This window comes from Rhopilema esculentum, chromosome 13, assembly GCF_057945365.1.
Source record: "Rhopilema esculentum isolate cy_ngs chromosome 13, ASM5794536v1, whole genome shotgun sequence".
In the NCBI taxonomy this organism is placed as follows: domain Eukaryota; kingdom Metazoa; phylum Cnidaria; class Scyphozoa; order Rhizostomeae; family Rhizostomatidae; genus Rhopilema; species Rhopilema esculentum.
The window spans coordinates 9,598,977-9,621,990 of record NC_142827.1 but is presented as its reverse complement, the minus strand read 5'-3'; the positions used below and the strand labels follow the sequence as shown (position 1 = coordinate 9,621,990).

At 35.7% G+C, this 23,014-nt stretch overlaps 2 protein-coding genes across 2 annotated transcripts in view; both read left to right on the top strand.

Annotated features, from left to right (window-relative positions):
• The window catches only part of LOC135691988 (WD repeat-containing protein 90), a 48,191-nt gene extending 32,288 nt beyond the window's left edge, over positions 1–15,903 (top strand). Inside the window, exons 31-40 of the mRNA XM_089112007.1 lie at positions 2,656–2,767; positions 3,679–3,862; positions 4,260–4,385; positions 4,872–5,112; positions 6,336–6,466; positions 7,766–7,939; positions 8,213–8,335; positions 10,147–10,231; positions 11,060–13,559; positions 15,830–15,903. Coding sequence (XP_088968133.1) covers positions 2,656–2,767; positions 3,679–3,862; positions 4,260–4,385; positions 4,872–5,112; positions 6,336–6,466; positions 7,766–7,939; positions 8,213–8,335; positions 10,147–10,231; positions 11,060–11,214 — 1,331 coding nt within the window. The 3' untranslated portion in view covers positions 11,215–13,559; positions 15,830–15,903. The remainder of the gene's footprint in view (positions 1–2,655; positions 2,768–3,678; positions 3,863–4,259; positions 4,386–4,871; positions 5,113–6,335; positions 6,467–7,765; positions 7,940–8,212; positions 8,336–10,146; positions 10,232–11,059; positions 13,560–15,829) is intronic.
• LOC135692209 (uncharacterized) lies at positions 13,610–19,138 on the top strand. Its single transcript, XM_065210282.2, has 2 exons — positions 13,610–15,903; positions 17,964–19,138. Exons 1-2 carry the CDS (start codon positions 15,874–15,876, stop codon positions 18,300–18,302), a joined length of 369 nt encoding a protein of 122 aa, XP_065066354.1. The 5' UTR covers positions 13,610–15,873; the 3' UTR covers positions 18,303–19,138.
• Positions 19,139–23,014: the final 3,876 nt, after the last annotated feature.

Here is a 23,014-nt window from a genome sequence, read left to right as displayed (position 1 = left end):
AATAGCTTGGGTCATAATTGCTGCCTGCGACAAAAACTGTTCACTGTAATCATTAGCGGCATTTACACTAAAAATCTAAATGCCGCTCTCTTAATCGCAAAGACGTCAATCATGAAGCAATCAACGCTGGTTTTGCTGTCATTTTCACGTTTGGATAACAAACATCGCTGTTTGTACGTGAAAAACGCTATGAAATATTTATACTTCAAATCTTTGCTCTATTTCCGGCTGATTTTTACTGTAAAGTTTGCAACAGCTGCGAAAAACGAACTTAATCCCACGCTTATTTGACTCAGCCTCACGTTTCTTCCAATATTTAATTGCACAGGCCCAAGCTGCTCCTAGAGAATCTATCAGCTAAGGCAGCAAGTTTTATTTCATGTTTCAATATTACTGCTTAGGTCAAATTGAAAGATAAATGGTCTAAGTATAACTGTTTGATTCTTGCACCGAAAAATTATCCAACAAACAATCAAACACGAGACAGTGATTTATATGTAATTATTTTGCGAATTCCCATTTCTATCATGATTGACGGCAAAGTATTTGTTAAGATGGCTTTGAAAAAAGCAAACATTTGAGTAAACTAAAGCTTTTCGTCTGACACTCTTTAGAGTTTAAAACTTCAGAACATAGATCGAAAACACGTTCAGTTCAATTCAGTTTTAACAATGAAATGTACCATCAAAAGGATGGTGTCGCTATGGGTAGCCCTCTGTGATCTGCCTTGGCCAATATCTTTGTTGGCTTTCATGAAGAGCGTTTGTTCGACTACGACCAAAAGCAAGGTGTCTATTTTCGGTATGTGGATGACACATATACCATCTTCAAAACAGAGGCTGAGTGTGATATTTTCCTAAAACGCCTTAATGGCCTTCACCCAGCCCTACAGTTTACATTTAAAAAGGAAGAAAATAACTCCTTAACATTTCTAAATGTTTTGGTTGAAAAGTCTGGCGCCGGATTTCTCACCAGTATATACCGTGAACCCACATTTTCGGGGTTATACACTCAATGGAGTTCGTTTTGCCCAAAATAAACAAAAATCAGCCTCGCCAAAACGCTTATAAATAAGGCACTGATGATTTATTCCAAGTCTAAACTCGACTCGGAACTTGAAAAACTAACTAAGATCTTTCTGGAGAACTGCTGTCCAGAGGATGTCATTTCAGTTTACATTAAGGGAAAGATAGAAAATTTCTTGGCTGATTTAAAATTTGGTCCGCAAAAGTGCCCGGGCTACCTAAAACTACCCTGGATCGGTAACAGTTCCCTGCGTTTTGAAAGTCAAATAAAGCAGGCCATTGCAAATTGTTTCTTTGCAGTGAATCCACGTATTGTTTACAGTACGAAAAAGGCCCTTCAATCCATTCAAAGGACTGTGTTCCTACCACACAAAGGAGTTCCGTAATATATGAATTTACGTGCCAGTGTGATTCTGGCTACAAAACCCATCCCCAAAGAGAACAGCCACCTCGGTCTTGCAGATCTCAAAGTACAATTAAAACCTGCGATTCTGCCATCGGGCAGCATTTACTGGAAAACCCAGATTGTGCAAAAAACTATAATGGCGACATGTTTCGGATTATTGGTAAAGCCCGATCGTCGTTCCATCTAGCAGTTTTGGAATCTATCTACAAAAGCACGAAAAAACCGCTATTGTGTAGACAAAAGGAGTTCGTTTTCACCTTAGGACTCCACTGGTAACATTCTCAATAGGCAAGCGGCACTGATTGGTCAATCTCAACAGTCATGTGCTCGCGTTTCTGATTGACCTATTTCGATCCACAACTACAGCGTAGAGTTTTTGATCTATGTTCTGACGTTTTGAACTCTGAAGAGTGTCAGACGAAAAGCTTTAGTTTACTCAAATGTTTGCTTTTTTCAAAACCATTTTCAAGTTTTGTACCACTTAAAGATTGTTTGCATATTTGTTAAGAAGAGGCTTGGAACCCTGTTCTTGATTTGATAGACCTAATTCACAACATGAACCCTTGCCTTTAAGCGGCTTAATGCACACCAGCTTTACGTTAAGCGGAGACTTTCAATTTATCTTTTGCAGGCTTCTTATGATAAAGCTTAACTAATTATAATAATTAAATAATAATATAAATATAAATCAGCATAAATACTTAAATCGGTGTCTTCCTGATATACAATCTATCTTCTTTCAGTCTATTTGATTTTTATCGTGTAAATTCAGCAGTGAATTTATCTGCCAATCTTATATCAGCTTCCTGTTTCTATCTACGTTTCCGTTGTCGAAAATTGAATTTTAGGACATTTATCTCTCTAAGACATTTCCGTGACAGATTAGGAAAGGAGACATAGGAAAATCAAAGTAGTTTGTTAGAAAATTACGATACTTCTGGAGTAAAACGTTTTGGCTCAGTGCTAATCGACCAGTCACAGCCAGTCCTAGGAAATTGAAGCATTGATACCCCAGCATTCCGTTGCATCGGTACAGTTAAACCATGTTTGGGAAATCTAGCATAGCAATATCAAGCTTTGCCTCTTTGATTCGTAGACCCTATCTTCATTTGGAAAGGGGGGGGTACCAGGGCTAAGGAATATGCGGGGGACGTAGACTAAGGAATATGTTGAGTGGGTACCAATACCTCATCAATTTGATTTGCCTTTCAACTTGTATTTCAGTCCAAATGATCGCCGAGAAAGATAAATTAATTACCGGGGGAGCTTCCAACAATCTCTGTTTGTGGTCCGTTGCTGGAGTTGCGGGTTTACGGGAACAAGAAGACCCAAACAGGTAAATTATCACTTAATATAATATTACGAAATACGATATAATGTTATTAAATGCAATATTATGAAATACAAGATAATATAATATATTATAATATAATATGATATAATATGATATAATATGATATAATATGATATAATATAATATAATATGATATAATATAATATAATATAATATAATATAATATAATATAATATAATATAATATAATATAATATAGTATAATATAATATAATATAATATATTATAATATAATATAATATAATATAATATAATATAATATAATATAATATAATATAATATAATATAATATAATATAATATAATATAATATAATAAAATATATCATATATCATATCATAATATGATATGATATGATATGATATGATATGATATGATATGATATGATATGATATGATATGATATGATATGATATGATATGATATGATATGATATGATATGATATGATATGATATGATATGATATGATATGATATGATATGATATAATTAATATGATATAATATAATATGATAATATAATACAACATGAATAAATATAATAAGGTGCTGCCTAATATCATATACTGTATATGAAGTATAATAGGATATTATTAAATATTATACAGCATGTAATAATCCAATACAGTATGATATAATGTCATTTATTATCATGTTGTGTGATGTAATGAAAATAAAGTGATATAAGATAATAGCATATAGTAAATTACAATGTAATATGATATAATATAATGCAACAGTTTAACATCATACAATGTTATTTAGTCAAGAACGATACAGCAAAGTATAATTTGATACCATATCATGTCTTATAAGTAGCGTCTTATCATTTGTATCATACGATAAACATAAAGTCAGGTTTTCGTTAGTCTAGTAGCGATCTCTTAATGTTTTTCAGCGAAACTCTTGTCCGAAACACTCTTGTTATGGATGACGAGATGCAGTTGGATGGTTGTATCATCAGTGCCGTTTTTGATGGCAATTTAGACGTTGGCGTCGTTGGTACTAATGGTGGCACACTATGGTACATAAGTTGGGAAGAAAGAACAAGTATTCGACTTGTCTCTGGTCACACGGATCAGGTGGGTAATTAACATGAGTCATCTGCTCTTTAATTCAATTACCCCAGGGCAACCTCTGATGGTGACCCTTCATGGTTGATAAAATTGCACCACATTGTATTGTATTGTATTTTATTGTATTTTATTGTATTTTATTGTATTGTATTTTATTGTATTTTATTGTATTTTATTGTATTGTATTTGTTCCTTAGCTTCCAAAGGTAGTTTTAGGACACTGAGAAACTATACTTAATACTTATCGAGCAGTGTACTGGTCCTTCCTCGATGTGACAACACCTCGTGATTCCTGCGCCTGGAATTACAGGGAGTTGGCAGCTCTCTTCCCGAGCCTACTCGTTCCACAACCAACGAACTCGGTGTTTCCAGGCAATGTCTATAGCTTTTTCCGTTTTTGTAGGTGAATGGGCTCATTTTTGGTGGGCATGATGATGATTACATGGTGTCTTGTGCTTCTGATGGCAGCCTTAGACTCTGGAACACTGATTCTTACGAGCAAACTTTGCAATTTTTAGTCCTTAATCAAGTAAGTTAACTCGAACTTCTCCAGGAAATGGTCGTATCGCAAAAGAGACACTTATTTATATCATTGCCTATAATCGGCAGTCTAAATTTCCCATCTATTTTCCTTCAATTCAGCAGCGTCAAGTTCTGCTTGTTCCCCCATTTTATTCATCTCTCTGTTTTTGCCACAAAAAGCAATTCCAGTCTCAAACAATGCATGAAACTGCATGTGATTCTAGAGATTGGTCAAGTATGCCGTGAAACTTTTAAAGAGCTTCATGAATGACTACGTTTCAAACCTTTATTATCGATACAGACGACCAAACTCGTTGTCACTCCAAATGCTGCTTTTAACACGAGCAGAGTATAATTATACGGGGAGCTTTTCTAAGTAACTATATTGGTTTGGGCCTAAGTGTCAAGTAAATTTGATAAGCAATACGATTTAAAGGATTAACCACAGCCAGATAATTGTCTGCTTTTATCTGGTATCCTCTGTCTCTCGTAGCACTGCAATGCTGTTGCTTTCAGGCCAGTCCCGCAACCAACTCCTTTGCACACACTCACTCAAGACGGACGACATGAGACCACGATCCGCCCCAAGTTGGCTACAAAATCACGACCATCACAATGTGTGGCTGGCTACAGTGATGGTACAGTCAGAATGTTTGATCTCGGCCTTGCTGAAATGGTTCTGAAACTGCAACCACACCCGGTGAAAGTCAATGCCATCTCTTTTTCTCAAGACGGTTTGTTTCACTATTTCTATACGATCATTTCTTCTAGCTACTATCTCAGTAAAGCACATTTTTCCTGCATACAACATTCGAGTGTCTATTGCACCTGCTCTTTTTGCAAACGGTTGCTCGCTGTTCAACGAATAACGACGAGATTATTTTAGAAAGACGATGAGATTTCATTCCAAAGATGTATGTCATTCAAGTTGTCATAATAATTAATTCCCGAGCTTTGTGAAGTTTATCAACATGTTCCTCGACACAAACCTATAACACATTTGTCAATTTTTGCATTATGTAAATTTCTTCTGGAGAAGTTTACTGCCTCCTACTTCTTACTAGAATGTTACTGGACAATTTTTTTATTTTAAAGAATGGTTGCTCCGGCAAAACGTTCCTTGGATGTTTTCTCAGACTAAGAAACTTCTTATAAATTTCTCAGATTCTAATGGATTTTCCTTCTGTATATGATTACCTTGTCGCCCAAAACTTGTCAAGTGCAGAAAAAACTCACATACAGGAAGCTCACATTTAAGAAACTGCAGGCTAAATTTTTCATCAATTTAAACATTTCTCGTCATGAACTTTGCTTTCGCCTAATACAACACTTGCTTTTGTTCCATTCCATCGCTAGCCAGTTGGGTTTACATGCTCCCTGAGCAACATCAGCAACACCTTCTGACGTCACTGGGGGCATGCTTTGTTTCGCCTTTATTCTGTGTTTTGGCACTTTCAGAGCCCTTTAACAACACTTTTTACACTCTATCTTCGGAAATAATTTAATTCATCGAAATCATTAAAAAATTTCACATTGGTTTCAAACAGAAAGAGACGTTGTGATTTTTGGACCTTGGAAGCTCTTTAACAGCTTGTGCTAAAAAGCAGTTTTCAAAAACAAACCACCTTCCAAGCTACTGAATTGAAAAACTGACATATAAAATCACATTGTTATCTGTATTGAAGTCTAATTTACATTCTTTCCAGACTAGTCCTGCTGTTTTCGTCATCTTATCTTTCTTCAAACTTATCAGACTTTACACAATCTATTCCTAACCCTATTCCTTTTATGAGAAACTGTACAGTTTGATCCGAAAAATGAGTTTCTTATATATATATATTTTAACTGTGCACGTGAAACTCTCTGTTAAAAAGGCTTTACAGCAACACATGCAATCCCTGTCAGTTGTTAATACTCATTAAATGCGTTTGATTTTGATCAATTTCCATCGCTACAGGTCGTGTGATAATAAGTGGCGCCGAGGATGGGTCGCTGGCGGTAAGCAGCCCTGCCACCGGAATGACCGTCCGGATGCTTAAAGACCACAGAGGAGCCCCGATCACCGATATTCATGTCTCGGCCCATAAAGTGAGTCAATCCGGTTCCGATGCCGTAGCTTATTCGGTACTACTTAAGGCAAAGCCTTTCAACGTTTTTAGAGAGATTTTAGATAAAGTACGAGTTCAGTTAACCATCCTACGTTATCAAGACATTACATCGCGAATACGTGAGTGTTGCTTGAAGCTATCAGGGTATACTTTCTATATCCTCCACGTCAGTAACCGTAAATTTCATTTCAAACAATCTTTTGGTGGTACAAAACTTGAAAATGGCTTTGAAAAAAGCAAACATTTAGTAAACTAAAGCCTGACGTCAGAACATAGATCGAAAACTCTACGCTAGGAAATATATATATTCCCAGTTGTGGATCGAAATAGGCCAATCAGAAACACGAGCACATGAATCTATCTACATAAGCACGAAGAAACCGCCACTGTGTAGACAAAAGGAGTTCGTTTTCACCTTAGGACTCCATTGGTAACATTCTCGATAGGCAAGCGGCACTGATTGGTCAACCTCAACAGTCATGTGCTCATGCTTCTGATTGGCCTATTTCGAGTCACAACTGGGTATATATATTTCCTAGCGTAGAGTTTTCGATCTATGTTCTGATGTTTTAAACTCTGAAGAGGGCAGACGAAAAGCTTTAGTTTACTAAATGTTTGCTTTTTTCAAAGCCATTTTCAAATTTTATTTCAATAGTCTTATAGTCGAAGCGTCACCATCTTGCATTTTAGCTCATTAGCTAATGATTTGCTGCCGTCCAATTTTTGCCTTCCTTTGCTTTACAATGCAAACACCTGGTTTGAAGCTTTTAGTTTTGTTCTGTTATCTGTTGTCGTGAAGAAATCATGTTTAAATATTGTCTATCTGTATGTCGTTTGTTTAAAATCTACAATTCTTACTAAAACGACTTGGAATACACAACAGTTTCCGTTCTGTTTCGCTTTTTTTCAGTGCCCTCCCTCCAAATACACCACGACAATTTAAAGCTGCTTGATCCAGTTATTTGCTGGGGAAAGAGGCTGGCCATACCTTGGCAAATTTGTAAAACATTTTATTGATTTTAAAATGGCCATAAAAAAGCAAAAATTTAATTTAATTAATTTTGCATACTTAGAGGATTTTATTTTGCTCTTTCAGGTTATGTGGTCCAAATTCGAAAATTCCTAAAATAGATTTTTGTGAAGTCATTATTTAAAAGCTGTTGTCTGTTTTGCGATATGTGAGTTCTAATACGTTGTCAATACGATGTATGAAAACTATCTTTAGCAAAGAGTTTTGCGGAGACATGAGATTATTCTTTTCCTGATTTCCCTGTCTTAGGACCACTCGTATTCGTTGTCATCCCCGGCGCTCTGGCTTGCTGCAAGTGCAGATCGAAGGGTCAGCATCTGGACTGCTGATTGGTCAAAAGATTTCTGTGAGCTTGTTGATTGGCTCTCATTTCCTGCGCCGAACTTTGCACCAGATGGGACATTTGTCAAGAAGACTGACAAGGTAGTTAGCGAAAAAAATCTTCGTTTTATCAAAACATGTCAATGTCTTGTCATTTAATTCTTCATGATATCTAGGATTTTCACCTGGCAACTGAGCTATCTCCTTTTAAAACGATATTTGCTAAAGTTTGTATGTTATATTGAAAGAAATTATTTTTCACTGTCAAAAAAAGTACGGTCTTCTAGAAGAAACAAGATTTTTACAGCAATACTTTTCTCTTATATTGTAACTATTATTGCCTTTCTTTTCATCGTTTCTTTCCCTTTTTCCTAGGATTATTACAGTCACTTTCCTCCAAGTCTTGCACGGTTTTCGCCGAGTGATGCAGACATAGTCATATACACAGGATACGGCATGAAGAAACAACTCTCTTATTACAGCTTATCCCAGAAGAAGGTAAACCATTTAACCTGATGTGTCTTTTGATAAACAATAAAACAGTAGCTACCCCTATTGGAAAACTATGTTTCTTTCGTGTCTCTTGGTGTCCTTTTCTAGAACTATTTGCATCGGCACATACTTTAGTATATCTCCATGAATGTTAGTAGCAAGCTCTGTGAGCTACTTGAAAGTCCTAGCTACATATATTATCGTTACGATAAAAGTCCACTCTTCCCCTCCCCAGACCCTCTGGATCCTCCTTTATCCCCTACATTCTCCCACAACTCTCAGCACCATTCTTCTGTACCCTCCTCTAACCATTTGACTTTTCCAACCCACTGCTACTTCCTTCAAGCCTCTGAATCCTATCAAAATCCTCTGCGCATTTTCCTAGACCTTTGAAGCTTCCCCTAACTCCACGCACCCCGACCCTTTGTACCTTCCCACAACCCTCTTCGCCCTTCCCCAATATGTTTGGGTTCTTTCCCTTCAGCTCTTTGCACCGTCCTTCCATCTCTTACCCTTAAATCTACTTGACTTAAATCTACGCAACAGTTCTGTCCAGAGATTCTTTGCACTGATATTTTTGCCAAGCACTGTGTTTTCGTTTCTAAGCAACTCTGTGCTTTTTCTTTTGAAAACAATCCACAATTTCAATACTGAAATTAGGATGTTTTCTTTACATTACCTGTACATCCCAACAATTGTCAATCGATTTTTGTAAAGTTTTAAAAAGCATTTATCAAACCACCTGAAAGCAAAATTTAGGATCTGAAATTGCCTATTAAACAAGCATACTTTTTCAAATATTATATAAAACAATTAACCGCTGTATTCACTTTTAGCATAATAACTGCTCTTTACATCTATAAGTTCCATTTCATCTGTAAATTATTCATTATTTGTTCAGATTTTTAATTAATTTACTTGTAACTACAATTAAGGATGATAACCTGTGCAAATATTAGAGTACGAGCTTGTTCACGATATCGTCAAATCAAATCTCTGGAAAGATTGCTGTTAATCTTGAGTCGGAATTCCTTGCCTGCAAATCTAAACATAATGAAACTGATTTCTTGACATCATGGTGTCTTACGACTTTTCATCATGATTCATCATGATAATCATGATAATTGGCACTGTTACCATTCTTGCCGTCTTCATGATAATGATAGATACATTTCATTTTCAATTCATCTTTTCCCCTGGGTACCAGATCCCAAGAAGTCAGGAGGAGAATGAAGACGAGTCGGGATGAAAGGAGATAAGAGACCTCTCCCAATTTCTTAGGAACAAATCTCTCTATTTTTAAGTTTAACCAAATTATTATAGAATGGGTAAGATATAAAGGAGCCAAAAACATATATAGTTAAAAGGAAGTCAATTTGCGTTTGGCCATAGTCTTTTTTGCGGCAGAAAATGTTGCAGAATTCTTCAGGGTGACGTCTTGAAAATCTTTGTTAGAATTTTTGAATTTTGACTACAAAACCTAAAAGAACACCAAAAAAATACTTCTAGTTATACAAAATCAGTCAAATATGTTCAAAAATTTGAAAGGTTAATTCGGTGACGTCATGACTTAGAACTCTATAGATGATACAATTATTAGCGTTCTGAATCATTCGTCATCATCATCATCATCATCATTATCATCATCATCAGCACAGCGCACACCGGTACGGCGACACAAATTCTGATCAATCAATGTAATTTAATATATATTTTTGCCGTCGCTGTTTCTCTTGTATGACTTTCAGGTGTTTAATCGGCTTAGCATGATCTTCTTTCTTCAAGATTTCAATCGGGCTGTATCATTTTCCATGCAGGTCATTCGGGCTGTTTCATTGACGGAATGGGCATTCACCATGGACATATCACCAACTGAAAATTTGATTGCCGTTGGTTCTAAAGGTGTTAGCACTTCAAACTTACCTTTATTCGAGTAGCTTTCCTTTTCATCGATCCCTTTATCTCTCAAAACAAGATTAATTCTATGTTTGTAAATTTTTTTTTAATAAACAGTTCTCATCTTATTCTATAAAATGCTGTTGGGGCTTAGGCCACCCGTTACATCTGGAAATCGTAGGTCAAAAATACAGATATTATAATTCTTGAAAGAAACTTTGAACATGAAAACTACACTTCAATTTATTTTCTTTTGTTCCTTAATGCATAATTCTTAAAATCATTTGTCTTTTAGCAATTTATTTTAGATCTATTTTGATAAGTTTGCTGTAAGCATTTGAATGCATTGGTTTTCATGATTTCTCAACAGTTTATATATAAGGTAATTCCCAGAGTCATCTTAGGTAATTCCCAGAGTCATCTTGTATATATAGACAATGATCAGGATGGGCAACATTCGTTGTTTCTCATTCTGTATCTAATATTTCAGACCCTTCGAGTAGGTATGATGACTCAGGATAAGGTCAATCCATTATGGCAAAAATTTTATTGAAATAGTTTATTGAATCTGTTAATTGATAGATAAGAGCACTGCTAAATCAGTCATCAGCGATTTCTTTGACTGCTTTGCAGAAATATTTTATCGAATCAAGCAATGAAATGATGACATAGAATCACAAATAAAAATGAAGGCTAGAAGTAAAAAAATATTGGGTATCATAAATGAGCAAGGGTTATCATAAACAAAAAGTAAACATCATTGAACTTTAGATATATTCCTACTCCTAGCGACCTTTGCTTTTGTCAAATTCCTTTTTTTTCGTTTACCTGCAGATCGACTCTTGAAGATCATCGATTACAAGGAAGGAACATTCCAAGACTTTGTTGGACATTCTGACTCAGTTAAAGTCGTAAGATTCTCACCCACTGCTAGGTTTTTATTTTCTGTTGGTTTTACTGACGTATTCGTCTGGGAAGTAAATGCCTGATTCCACGTTTTGTTTTGTTAAACTTCAACAAGAGATCGGTGTGTATTCGATTTTAAAACTCAAAGATTGTTTATTATAAGTTGAAAATGACATTTGAGCAATAGTAGATTTGATATTTGTCAAGCTGTGTAAATTTTAGTAGATGAAGCCTTTTAGAACTCTTGTTTCTTTTATTAGGGTTCTTGCGAGTTTTGAAAATTATCTGTAAAAAAGCCCTCCGGAGAAAGATTCTGATTGAAGTGTTGCATTTTCTATTGTGATCATCAGGTGTTTTACACAACATTACCTGCAACAATATTTTCACAAAATTTGATCTTTCACTTTCAAGCAATTATTAGAATTCTGCTTACACTATTTTGGGTAAAGCAATTTTTTCTTGTGGAAAAATGATGTTAGCAAATCCCTTTATTCTATTAATTTATTTATTTACATTTATATTTTGTTTTAATGATATTTGCAAACATAACAACGCAGGCATAACACTATAACTTAAACTTAACACACCTTAAGACCTCAACCATTCTGTACGATATTTTTAACATTTCCCAAATAGGCCCTGTTCGTTTCATGCTAGATTTTGAGAGAACTGCTCCAATAAAGTATCCCAGAAAAAAACCTTCCTAGAAATATCTCCCCGTTATTAAGGAAAAATGGAAAAGAATACAGAAATTTAATCCCTTGCAAGTCTGGTGATCAGAATGAGTAATTTCTTGATGTTTAGCGGTTCAGTCAAGTCCCTTTTGCAAATTCACTCCACCATGAGATGGGGACGCTGGTATTATGCTCATGGACCCCACCATGAAATCAGAATTCCCCTTGCTATGGCTTTTTTTTGTCCCCAGTATCTATCATCCATACAGCACGGCTTAGTACGGCACGGCTTAGTACATCTGTGTCAAGGAAGGGTGCAGGGGGCAGTATCAGGACCGCGGAAGCGGGGAGCTGAGGGGGCTATAGCCCCCCCCCCCAATAATTTCCAAAATGTACTTAAAACCATACAAATAGTCACCCTGTTCTTGATTTTTAGCATGTTTAGCCCCCCAAGCGTTTTAGTGCCCCAAAACGTTTTAGTCTTCTCAATCCCTAATATGCTCCGCGGTTGTTGGACAGTATATCCATGCTTCGAAAAATGACTTTTTGTACAATGCATATAACTCGGCTAAGGTTTGTAAAGAACAAGAAATTGAGCGATTTAGACTTCTCCTTTCTTGGAGACAGTTCTAGGGCACCTGTTCCATTTTCAAGCACTTTTTGTAGATTAAACTTTTTATGAACAGCCCTGTTCCCTGGCTTTATTCGTCCCACACATTCCCCAAACCCTCACGTCTGCACCTTCGTCCTGCATTCCTTATGCGACTATTCACAGTTGTGAAAAGAAGCTTATTGAGCAAAGTGCAACAGGTACCAGCACAGTAATTGGTTCGTCCATTGACTTGATTGCAAAAACGTCTATTGACTTTAAACGTCCTTGAATCCCCAATCTTCATCAAAGTGTCAAATTTCCATCATTTCGATCGATCGCTATTAATGTTGTTGTGCACGCAAGCTAGGTGGTTTTATATTGTGCTTACGCTGGCGTGCACGCAAAGATATTCTGTATTCAGTTCAGTAACCAGTTCGGATGCTTTTTTACCCCTATCTCTGTACTTTAACGCCCATTTCCCGTTAAGTATGCAGTATTTGTTTTGTATACAGCTGATTCATCTTCACGACATTTTTCGTACGAATATTTGTTCGAATAAATGTCAGTGGGTTTGTTTTTCTAGGTCTAAGTTTCACAGACAAGGCTGCTTCGTTGCGCCGTTACCCTCTGTAGAATGTCAAATGATAATCGCAACAAAACCGCTGCGCTGGAGGTAAAATCGCGTAAAATCCTAATTTTGATTTCAAGGAAAGTCTTCCCCTGTTTTAATTTACAATTAGCATTGATAAATTACCCCGTATCACATAATTCGGGCCTAAGCTGCCAGCTAGCTCTACCCCGGATAAGAAATATTGGAGTAATTCGACAAAGCCAAAATTTCGCAAACATGGCCCTTTATTACCACTCACCCCATCTTCTTGGCAGACCGACTTTGATGGCCGCGTACGCCTACGGCATCCCTGCGTACAAGGATTTTGGAACCGAGGCTTCCTTTTGATTAGCTTTATCGCGGCAGATGTTTTTCAAATGAGATTTCTTTAACTACCTGTCGAGGATTTCAAATGACAGATCGTTGGTTACCATCTAATCGAAACAACTGGATCCATACGTTGCTCCTTCTCATTTTGACAGAAAGGCTGTTACTTTGGAAGTATCTTTTTAAAGCTCCCCTTGCAAGGCACCTTGACACTGGAAGAGCGTTGTAAGTTGTATCAATTTTCTTGGTTGTTCATTTAGTAACTCTTGATTGCCTCTGCAATATGACTGCGTATAAAGATTCCTGTGCCGATTACCTTAACTAATCACAGACGCTTAATTTGCTTCTGATTGGAGATTTTAAACTAAAGTTCATCGCATGAAAGATAGCATAATTCTTATCAATGACAACTTTGAAAGTATTTAAATCAATATTTCTCCTTATGGATAAATTTGAAATCTAAATATTTTCCTTGTTAGCTTTTGTTTATTTCAATCTTGCTTTTGTATTAATTAACTTTTGTCTAACCTCTGCTTTGCTCGACATGAGTGTTTTGAATTTAAATGTGGTTTGGTTGTGATTTGCGTAATCACTTCAATCGCAGCAAGATTCGTTAGGTCAAGGAAACTCTTGAATCCCAAAATGACAACTGCAAAAATAGAGGCGTAACGATGAATGTTGGTATAATACAGTTTGTTGTGGTGTAGTTAAATTGCTTTATAACGAGATTCTGAGATATTCAAGGTTCGAGTGTCTACTGCCAGCTGTGGCGTTTTCTTCAACCACTTTGAAATCCGTCATTCGTTCCCAAAAAAGAGAGCTTTGTTTCGTTCGTAAGCTGAAATAATTTTCTTGAATACTTTATTTGCCTTTCTTTAAAATGTGCCTTCAGTAGAGATTTAAGTCTTTGTTGCACTACGATGTTCGAGTTAAATTTGTTGTATCTTGCGCTTCGGACTGTGACACATGTATGATGTCATAGTTTCATGTCTCCATTTCAGAATAAGATATTGTCCATGCTTATCTAAAAGATTCAATAAAAGTTGCTTTTATCAGAGGCTATGCGATTCTTACTCAAGTAATTGCAAAGGAGTTAAGGAATCTACCACCTCCATTGTATTGTCACCTTATGTGTTCCGTGTCCTGGCGTCCAGGACCATATGCAAAGGCAAAAAACGTTTAACTACATGCCGGGTAGCATGCGAGCAAGATATTTTTATTTGTTGATGCAGGGTTATGGCAGCTAATGTTAATCTAAGGCTTGTACATAGCTGATGTGATGTGAGCTTGCATGTACATAACAGCGTACAGCCTCTGCTCTTATGCCCATTGAAGTTGTCCGAGATCTCAACATTTAAACAATAGAGTTTGTACAGGACAACAGTTAGCCTGCATGCAGACTTTACAAATAGATGGAATTTTAGATTCTGCGCAACGGCGCTTGTTATCTTGTATCATCCAATACGTTAGCATTTCTTTGTGCAATCGTCTTTTTCGCAATCTTTTTTGGGCATAATAGAGTACCGAGGTGTGGCGTTATCAAAAGTCGATTTTTTTAGAATTTCTAAATTTTGACCACATAAATTGTAAGAAAGTCATAAAATACCTCCCAATATGCAAAAACAGTTGAATATGTTCGAAATTAGGCGAGATATGGCCAATGAAAGATTTCAAGTTTGCTAACGGATTACGGTTATTCTGGCCTGGTTCATAAAGTTATGAACCAAGACGAAATTACAGAGGTTTTATAGGGCAAGAGCCTCTGCTCATGTGGCCATTTCTCAGCCAATTTGTAACAAAATCATCTTCAAAATCATTTGTGACGTCGTCCCTTCGGTACTCTATGGCTTCGAAATGAAAGACATCTCATTGTCTCGTGAAGAGACATCTCATTGGTGCATGAAAAGACATCTCATTGGCTCTAAAGACAAGGAATTTTGAATAAGGGACTAGTCTTGCGAAATACGTGATAACAAGAAAGTGTGTCCCGTTGCGCAGACTCTACAATTTGCTCTATTTGTAAAGTCTACACGCAGGCTAGATAGCCGCACTGTCTGTGGTTCTTGGCTAACAGATAAGAAGTTTTGTAGGATTTTTCGTATCTATCAGACAATAAACCGACTTGCTGAATTGTCTGAAAGCCTAACTGAGAATGCAATGTTCTGAGCTGCATTGCGTATTAATTGATTCAGCTTTCCATGTATGCAGAATTCACTTTACACCTTACGTCATTCGAGACCACAATCGTTTGCATGATATCAAACGTCAACCCGCTTGATGAATTTATGGTCATGAATAATTAATTTCTACGAGCACCTATAAGAAATTTGTTGTCCAATTACAGCAAAACGACTGGTAAATATTAGTCCACGGCTTTCAAGAAGTTTCGTTGCCTATCATGGAAACCTTTTACAGCGTAAAGTATTCCATTTTATTGTGAATTGAACCGTTTTATCATATCTGCTTCAATCTCAATCAACATCTATATTTCGCAGCCTTGTATTAGCAGTTGATTGAATCAGACGGTCAAGAACTGAAGATGTCGAAAGTGGCCAAAGATCCAATTAAGGTATACTTACAACTGCTAAAATTCTTTCTACTCAACGGAAATCTTTCTCCGTTAATGTGTTAAAATATGTTAAGCAAAAGACAAAATTATCAAGCAAGATATTTTTTAGCCTTATTACTCAATAATCTTGAAGATTTTGCTTTTCAGAACTTTAAAAAAGCCTGCCTAGAGTGAATAATCAAGGCAATTACGAGTGGAGTTTGATTTTATGACAAAAATTTAGACAATTATAAAATACTATTCATATTTTTTATCATTTCGTTGGTTCGTTGGTATCATTTCGTATTTTTCATTGATTATTCTGACTATAAATAATGGATTTAATACTGAAAGGCTCTCTCAAAGGATTCTCAAAAACGATAGCAAGAATTGGATTATTGTTCTACATTAAGGGTAGAGGCCTAACCTCTGCTATAAATCAATTGACTTTTCTGTTTATTATTTTGCGCAAATATTGCGATTTATAGTTTTTAATTTTTCCCTCTGCTTCTTTGGCTTGTGTTGCATTTTGCCTATGGCATTATTTGAGAGGCATTCCACTACCTTAAAAATCGTACGGGATTTTTGTGATTTCTAAAATCCTTGAACAGATTTTACAGGGTGGTCCGGATTTCTTGGAATTTCCTAAAAATGTACAGGGACTTTCTTGAATACCTTTGAAAATGTGTAAATGCATCGTAAATCCATTAATAATCTTTTCAAGTGAATGAAATCGAAGCTGAGATGACTCATTACGACGTTACCTAGTTACAATACAACTACGATATTTCCTTAGTAGAGTTCTTAGGTGTGACGTCTTAAAGATCTCTTTTTAGAATGTTTGAATTTTGACCACATAATCCAAAAGAATATCGTGAAGATCTTTTAAAAATGCAAAAGTGTTTAAATATGTAAAAAATCTGATGATATATTGTCAATGAAATATTAAAATTTGCTAACGGATTACAAAGTTATCAACAGAAAGTTTCTTAATACATCTTCCGAATTATTACTAAGATTTTACAAAATTCATAGTTAATATAATTTTTGAGAGATTGGAAATGTTTTAGGATCGCATAAAGTTTTCCAGGGATTTTCGGATTTTTAAAGGATTTCTTGCGGTTTATGAATTTTTTTCGGAATTTCAGAAGGGGTGTGCGGGATTTTTTGAGTGAAATGCGCCTCGGCAGTATGAACGTACAATTTCATTGGCTCATGACAGTAATAGCCTACAGTCGTATTGGCTTTCGTCAGTATTGGCTCTCTTCAGTATTAGCTCACCATAGTATTGCCCTTGGACAATTTTTCCTTTCGATACTATTTCCTTACGATAGTATTGGGTTTGATAGTATTGGCTTATGATACTTTTTGCCTATGACAGTATTAACGTACATTAGTACTGGCTGTAGTCAGTATTGGCTTTCGAAACTATTGGTTTGCGATGGTATTGACTCTGGATGTTATTGAATTTCGATGGTATTAGCTTATAATGGTATTTGCTCATGATAGTGTTAGCTCTAGATTCTATTTCTTTACAACATAATTGGATTACGATAGCATTTGATTTCGATAGGTTTCAAGGTTCTTCATTTTGGTTGAGACAAATCTTCTGTTTTTTTCTGTAAAAGAACAGGCTTTCAAAAGAAATCTTGTTTTCAATGTGGATTGATACATGATAAAAGATAAAACGGGTGACATATTTGCTCTTGTCATTTCGCCAAAACCGTCTTTGAACTTTTGAATCAATTTAAATTATAATGTATTTAGATTGCTATTTACCATGAGAAAATATCCTTTGCCGGTGGTGCGGCTTCAATAGATTTACATGCTTTGTTTTTGCAAAAGCAGAGGATGAGTTATCAATTAAAGCTATTGAATTTTTCCATTCAAGTTCCGAGATATGTAAAGAATTCTAGAATAGACTGGTGGCATGTGCTTTGGGCTAATTTCTTAGGTCTCGTAAGATTACAAATAGGGCTGAGTCAGCTTTTTTATAGCTGGTGCATATGATTTCACACAATATCTTGAAGTACTTTCCACAGCATTACATTGTATTGTGTCCCTATCTTTCTTTTGGACAGAAAAATTCAGGGAAAATGGAGTCTGACCTTGAATTGCAAGACTTATCCGATGACCTTTACGCAGATGAGATGATAGAGTTGGAATACATGCTTGCAAAGATAGAACAAGATAAAAAGATTGGGAAAAAAAAGGCTGCGCCTGTGAAAGAGGATGATCCTATCAAAGAAAGTGGCAGAAAGAAATTAGCAGCTGTTGTTATTGCACTTGGAATCGAGGCCGAACTGCCAGCTGAATTCTATGAGAAGTTATTGGCATCAAGAAGAGCCAAAATGTTGATTAGGACGATTACAGACAGTAAAGAGGCCAAAGATTTGCTGAGCAAAATGTCGAGTTATTAGAACAAGACTCATTTATACGAGATTTGATTGAATTTATAATGACACTGTAATCCTTTTCATGGGATGGTACCAGGAACTTCGGATTAAATTAAGAATTGGGAAGGGACTGAAATGTTTGGGGGCTTAAAATGCAAAACATCTGGAGCAAGATTATTTTCTATTGTTTCAAGTACAGTTTTGAAAATTGTTGGGGATTCTCCCCAATAAGACCTCCCGCTTTTCCGGTCCCTCTACGATGGCAGGTACTGTTTGGCTGCATAGAGGATCAAAACCATCCTAACAACAAGAATTAATGGAGTAGGATTCTTGTATAATAATGTAAATATTGCTTGCTATTTGTTCTTCGTAGCATAGGTGTTTCAATAACTAGAGGAACGTTTAGTCAAAATTAGACTTTTTAGCGAAAATTTTCATTCCCAAAACATATAGCATAACCATCCATTTAACGCCTCAGGCGTGAGTAAAACCCTTGTTTCTCAACGGAGGGGGCTTGAAAAAGAGGGGGCGTTATAAAGGGAGGGCCGATGAGACAGTGAAGAACGTTTAGCTTTTATCGTTGTTAATTAGAAAGGTCTTATTGGAAATTCTAGTATTGCATTTACAAGTAAGAAAGCAAGTAGAGGTTTTGACAGATCTTGACTTTTTTTCTGTTCTGCTTCTTTTGAAAGTAATAAGCCTTATATGGTGTACTATAAAGGCCCTTTTAATTTTCGAAATTTTCTAAACGACGGGAGGTTTTGGATAGGTAAGTGAGAGCAGAGAAATAGGATATTGTACTTCACTGATCGCTTATGGAGTTTGTTTTAATTGTTCGATGAAAGTTATACAAATTGTTAGATCGTTGAAAATCTTTATTTTAGGACTCGGCTTCCATAATATGTTTAAATATAGCATATTGAAAACGCCTTTTTCTCTTAATAAAATCACTGAGGCTCGATGTGCACATACCCACTCTCTGGAGAAAAATTAGGAGAAGGACAATGTATTTTTGAAAATTTTCTTTCTTGTCAAGAAACCGTGCTACTAAAACATTCATGCAAAAATTTTGATACCAGTCTCAAAAGAAATTTTTAGTAAATAGTTGTATAAAAACTCTTGTTGGAATAAACATGATATTTCAAACACCTGAGCCTCATTTTAGTCAAATATTACCTGGTTCTTATCGATGAGTAGAGTTTATGCTCAGTCAGATATTCGGAATGTTTCAGACTTTCACTTCTACCAATAACCACCTTACGATTTGGGTGGATCCTTGAATTTGGGTATTTTGCAATACTTGCTTGCGAGTCTGACGGCACATGCTCCGTTATGATATTTTCAGAAAGGGTCTGGGCATTACAACTGTTCGTAGAGGGCATGCGTACCCGTGACTTGGTTGGAAACAAGTATGAGAGGCATGCAGTAGTGCCAAGACTTTGAAGCAGCCCAATTAAATTGGTTTTTCTTTCTAAATGTCGTTTTTTGGGCTAACCTGGAGTATAATGCCAATTGGTAACTGAATTGTTGCTCTTCAGAAATTAAACAATCAATTAACGTAACTTGGGATTATTTTTCTACTTTAAAAATGACTTGAGAAAACAAAAAAATTCCTTAAGATTTCAGCAGTCTAAATTGGGGTTTAATATGTAACGGTCTTTTTTGTTACTCTTCTTCATAAATAGCTTCTCTCAAGTCTTGAAAGGCCCCTCGGAAGGCGCCTTTGTGCAACGAATTCCCAGCCTTCATTTCGGCATTCAAATGCTGCCACTTAAAATGGTAGACCTATAATGGTAGGTCTGATTTCAAATTCAACCTCGTGAATATTATTCTCGTATTGAAACAGTATTATGGTCATGATTTGATCAAGCTTTTCTTGGAAAGACCTTTCTTGCAGATTTGTTTACAGACACAACGTGGGTTATTGCCATTTTTATTGTTTGGTTGTTCTGCTCTGAGGTTTGTGTTTAAATTTATTCTGTTTTGATTTAAGTTATTCATCTGTGTGGTCCTTTGTCAAACTTTACAGAACACTTTGACTCAAGGCCCTGGCGAAATGGACTTTCTTTGAATGTGCAGAATGTAAAGACATTTTGAGACGATAGAATAAATTGACTCTTGAACCCACGCACATCAGAAATTTTGAATAATTTCCGTTGTGATTATTTTTCGTTATGTTCCAGAGAATCTCAGCTACACAGCTGGTCAATGTTGCTAGACTGTGCATACAAACCATTGTCCCTGGTATTGACATTATATTTCATTTTATTAGAAAATCCTTTCTGTGAGATGTGACGCTCTGCTAAAACTTCTGTCCTTCATTTTCTCTTCAAGGTATGAGCAGTTCTTGTCAACAATATACAAAGCTATTAACCATTTTCCAAGCAACTTTCTCAAGGTGGGTTCCTATCTGCTGATTGCCTTCAATTAGAAGATGCTATTGTCATATTAACTCTGTATGACCAATTTTATATCAAGTCTTTTCGGAATTATTACCCTTTATAAATACGTTTCAAATTGAAAGTTTTGAAATTATTTGCTTGAAGTTATTGTGCGTTATGGCAGATCAGTGTTTTAAAGAAACGAAACGAAGAAAATAAAAATATAAGGACATGAAAACGTCATATTTGTCATCACGTGATCACCAGAAGCCATGCAATCAATAAGCGTGAAATACAACCAGAAGAAACCAAAACAGCAAAAATAATATAATACATTCTACTTTCCTTTACACTGCATTAGGAACTTTTCAAAATCATTAAATAAATAAATTCTATACAAAACAAATATCTCATTAAATCTTAAGCAACAATTAACGCAACAACATTATCAATTGACAAACAAAAATTGTTCTGATGTACAAGAAAAGGTTTAAGATCGATGACATTTTACTGAAAAACATTTTACTGCAATAGGTGACAGCCTTTAGAAAGAAAGCATGGTGCGGGTTTAACGAGGCACAGGGCATCCTTGTTTATCCAAGTAGGTTGGAATGTAGTGAGGAGAACTGTTTAGATAAGCCAAACGTTCAGATGGTCGAGGATAAGATTTTGGTCAGAAAATCACACAAAAGAAACAAGAAAGAAACAATATCCTTTTAAGATTTCAGTAATAGCATGGCAATACGATGACATTAGATAGATTCGATCCATTTTTCAGAGGTTTCCATTCTCTGGTTGGAAAAACGTGTGAAAAAAAATTATGTTGTAAAATTATAATTACTGACCAACACGTTCATTGGTCTCACAGATAAATTTATAAAAGCAGATATAAAGAAGATAAACTTATTTGGATGCTTTCTCAATTTCCTGGATTCATTTTGGGGCTCGAATTTTATTGGAGATCAGCTTAAATAGTTTTCTGCCTAATGAAATATGGTCTGATAAAAACTATTGCACCCAAAACGGTGTTCGGTAAACGATGTTCGGATAAACGAGAATACACTGTAAAATAAAGACTTTGACACCAACGCGAGTTTGCTTTCATCGCTGTTTGAAGTATATGAAGCTAGAGCCGGGAGTGCTTGAAGGTAACCCTTGGTTTATCTCAAATAAGCTGGTTTCAAAACCCCCTCCAGAAAATATCTTGTGGACTCTGATATATTCATATGCAAAAAGGCCGGTACTCGTATGGTGAAATATAATAGTTTCAGAATTTGATCTTTCTGAGAATATTCATACTGAAGTTACTGTTTAAGTTAATCGAGAATTGGGAGACACTGTTGTACCTTTAACATATTACACTTTGTACGAAGAAGGGAATCAAGAATGGCTGAAAAACATTTAGCCATTTTTTTATGAAATTGGTTTAAAAATTCCACGTTAGAACTTGTTCTTACAATCAAGGCCATGTCAAGGTTTCAAATAAATGGTTATAACAATTGTAACTTAGTCCCATTTCAAAAGCAAAGATTTTGTCAAAATGGATAAAGGTGAGGATCTCATTGAGCTTTCTAAAAGAAGTTAACCCGACTTTTTACCACTTTTTTAAAGAATTCACCACTTTAAATTACATTTGTAAGAGGCTACATCTTATTCTTACCTATTGGCAGAAGCTAAAAGAACTGTAACGGTAAAGGTTGTAGAAATTCTACATCGATATTTTAAATATCATTTTTAAGAACAGAACTACATTTTAAAAAAAATAAATTCCAAAATTTTAAAACTTTGAGCAAAACATATTTACTAAAAATTCTAAAAACAGTTAACTTAAACTCAACCAATAAACGTCTCAATGCTAACGATTGGCTTTTTATTTGCTAAGAGTTTTATGAAAAGTATACATTTCGTTATGTTTTGGAATCTTAAACTAGATCTTCGCACAGGGACATCTTCTTGCGACCAGGATTGCCAGATGTTTGGAGCGGTTTTCAGCCAAATACTTTACGTTTGACGGCCAAATTCGGCCAGCCAAGCAAAACACACAAAAAGCTACATTTTTGCTAATTTCGTGGAATAATAGTGTAATCAAAAGTGGCTTTGTTTGTTACAAAAGCTCCAACTTGCTTTCAATTTCAATTTTCTGCTATCTTTTACTTTGTCTTTTGCTTCGTTATTTGCAATTTTAAGATTATTTAACAAAATTTTGGATATTGTCTGTGCTAAAGTTGTTCTTTTTTTGTATTTTTGTGGCCTTCAACATGCTTTAGCTTTTTTGGCCAAATCAATTTTTGACGGCTTTGAAAAATGGCCAGAATGGAAAATTTGTCCGTCAAAACGGCCATATGGCAACCCTGC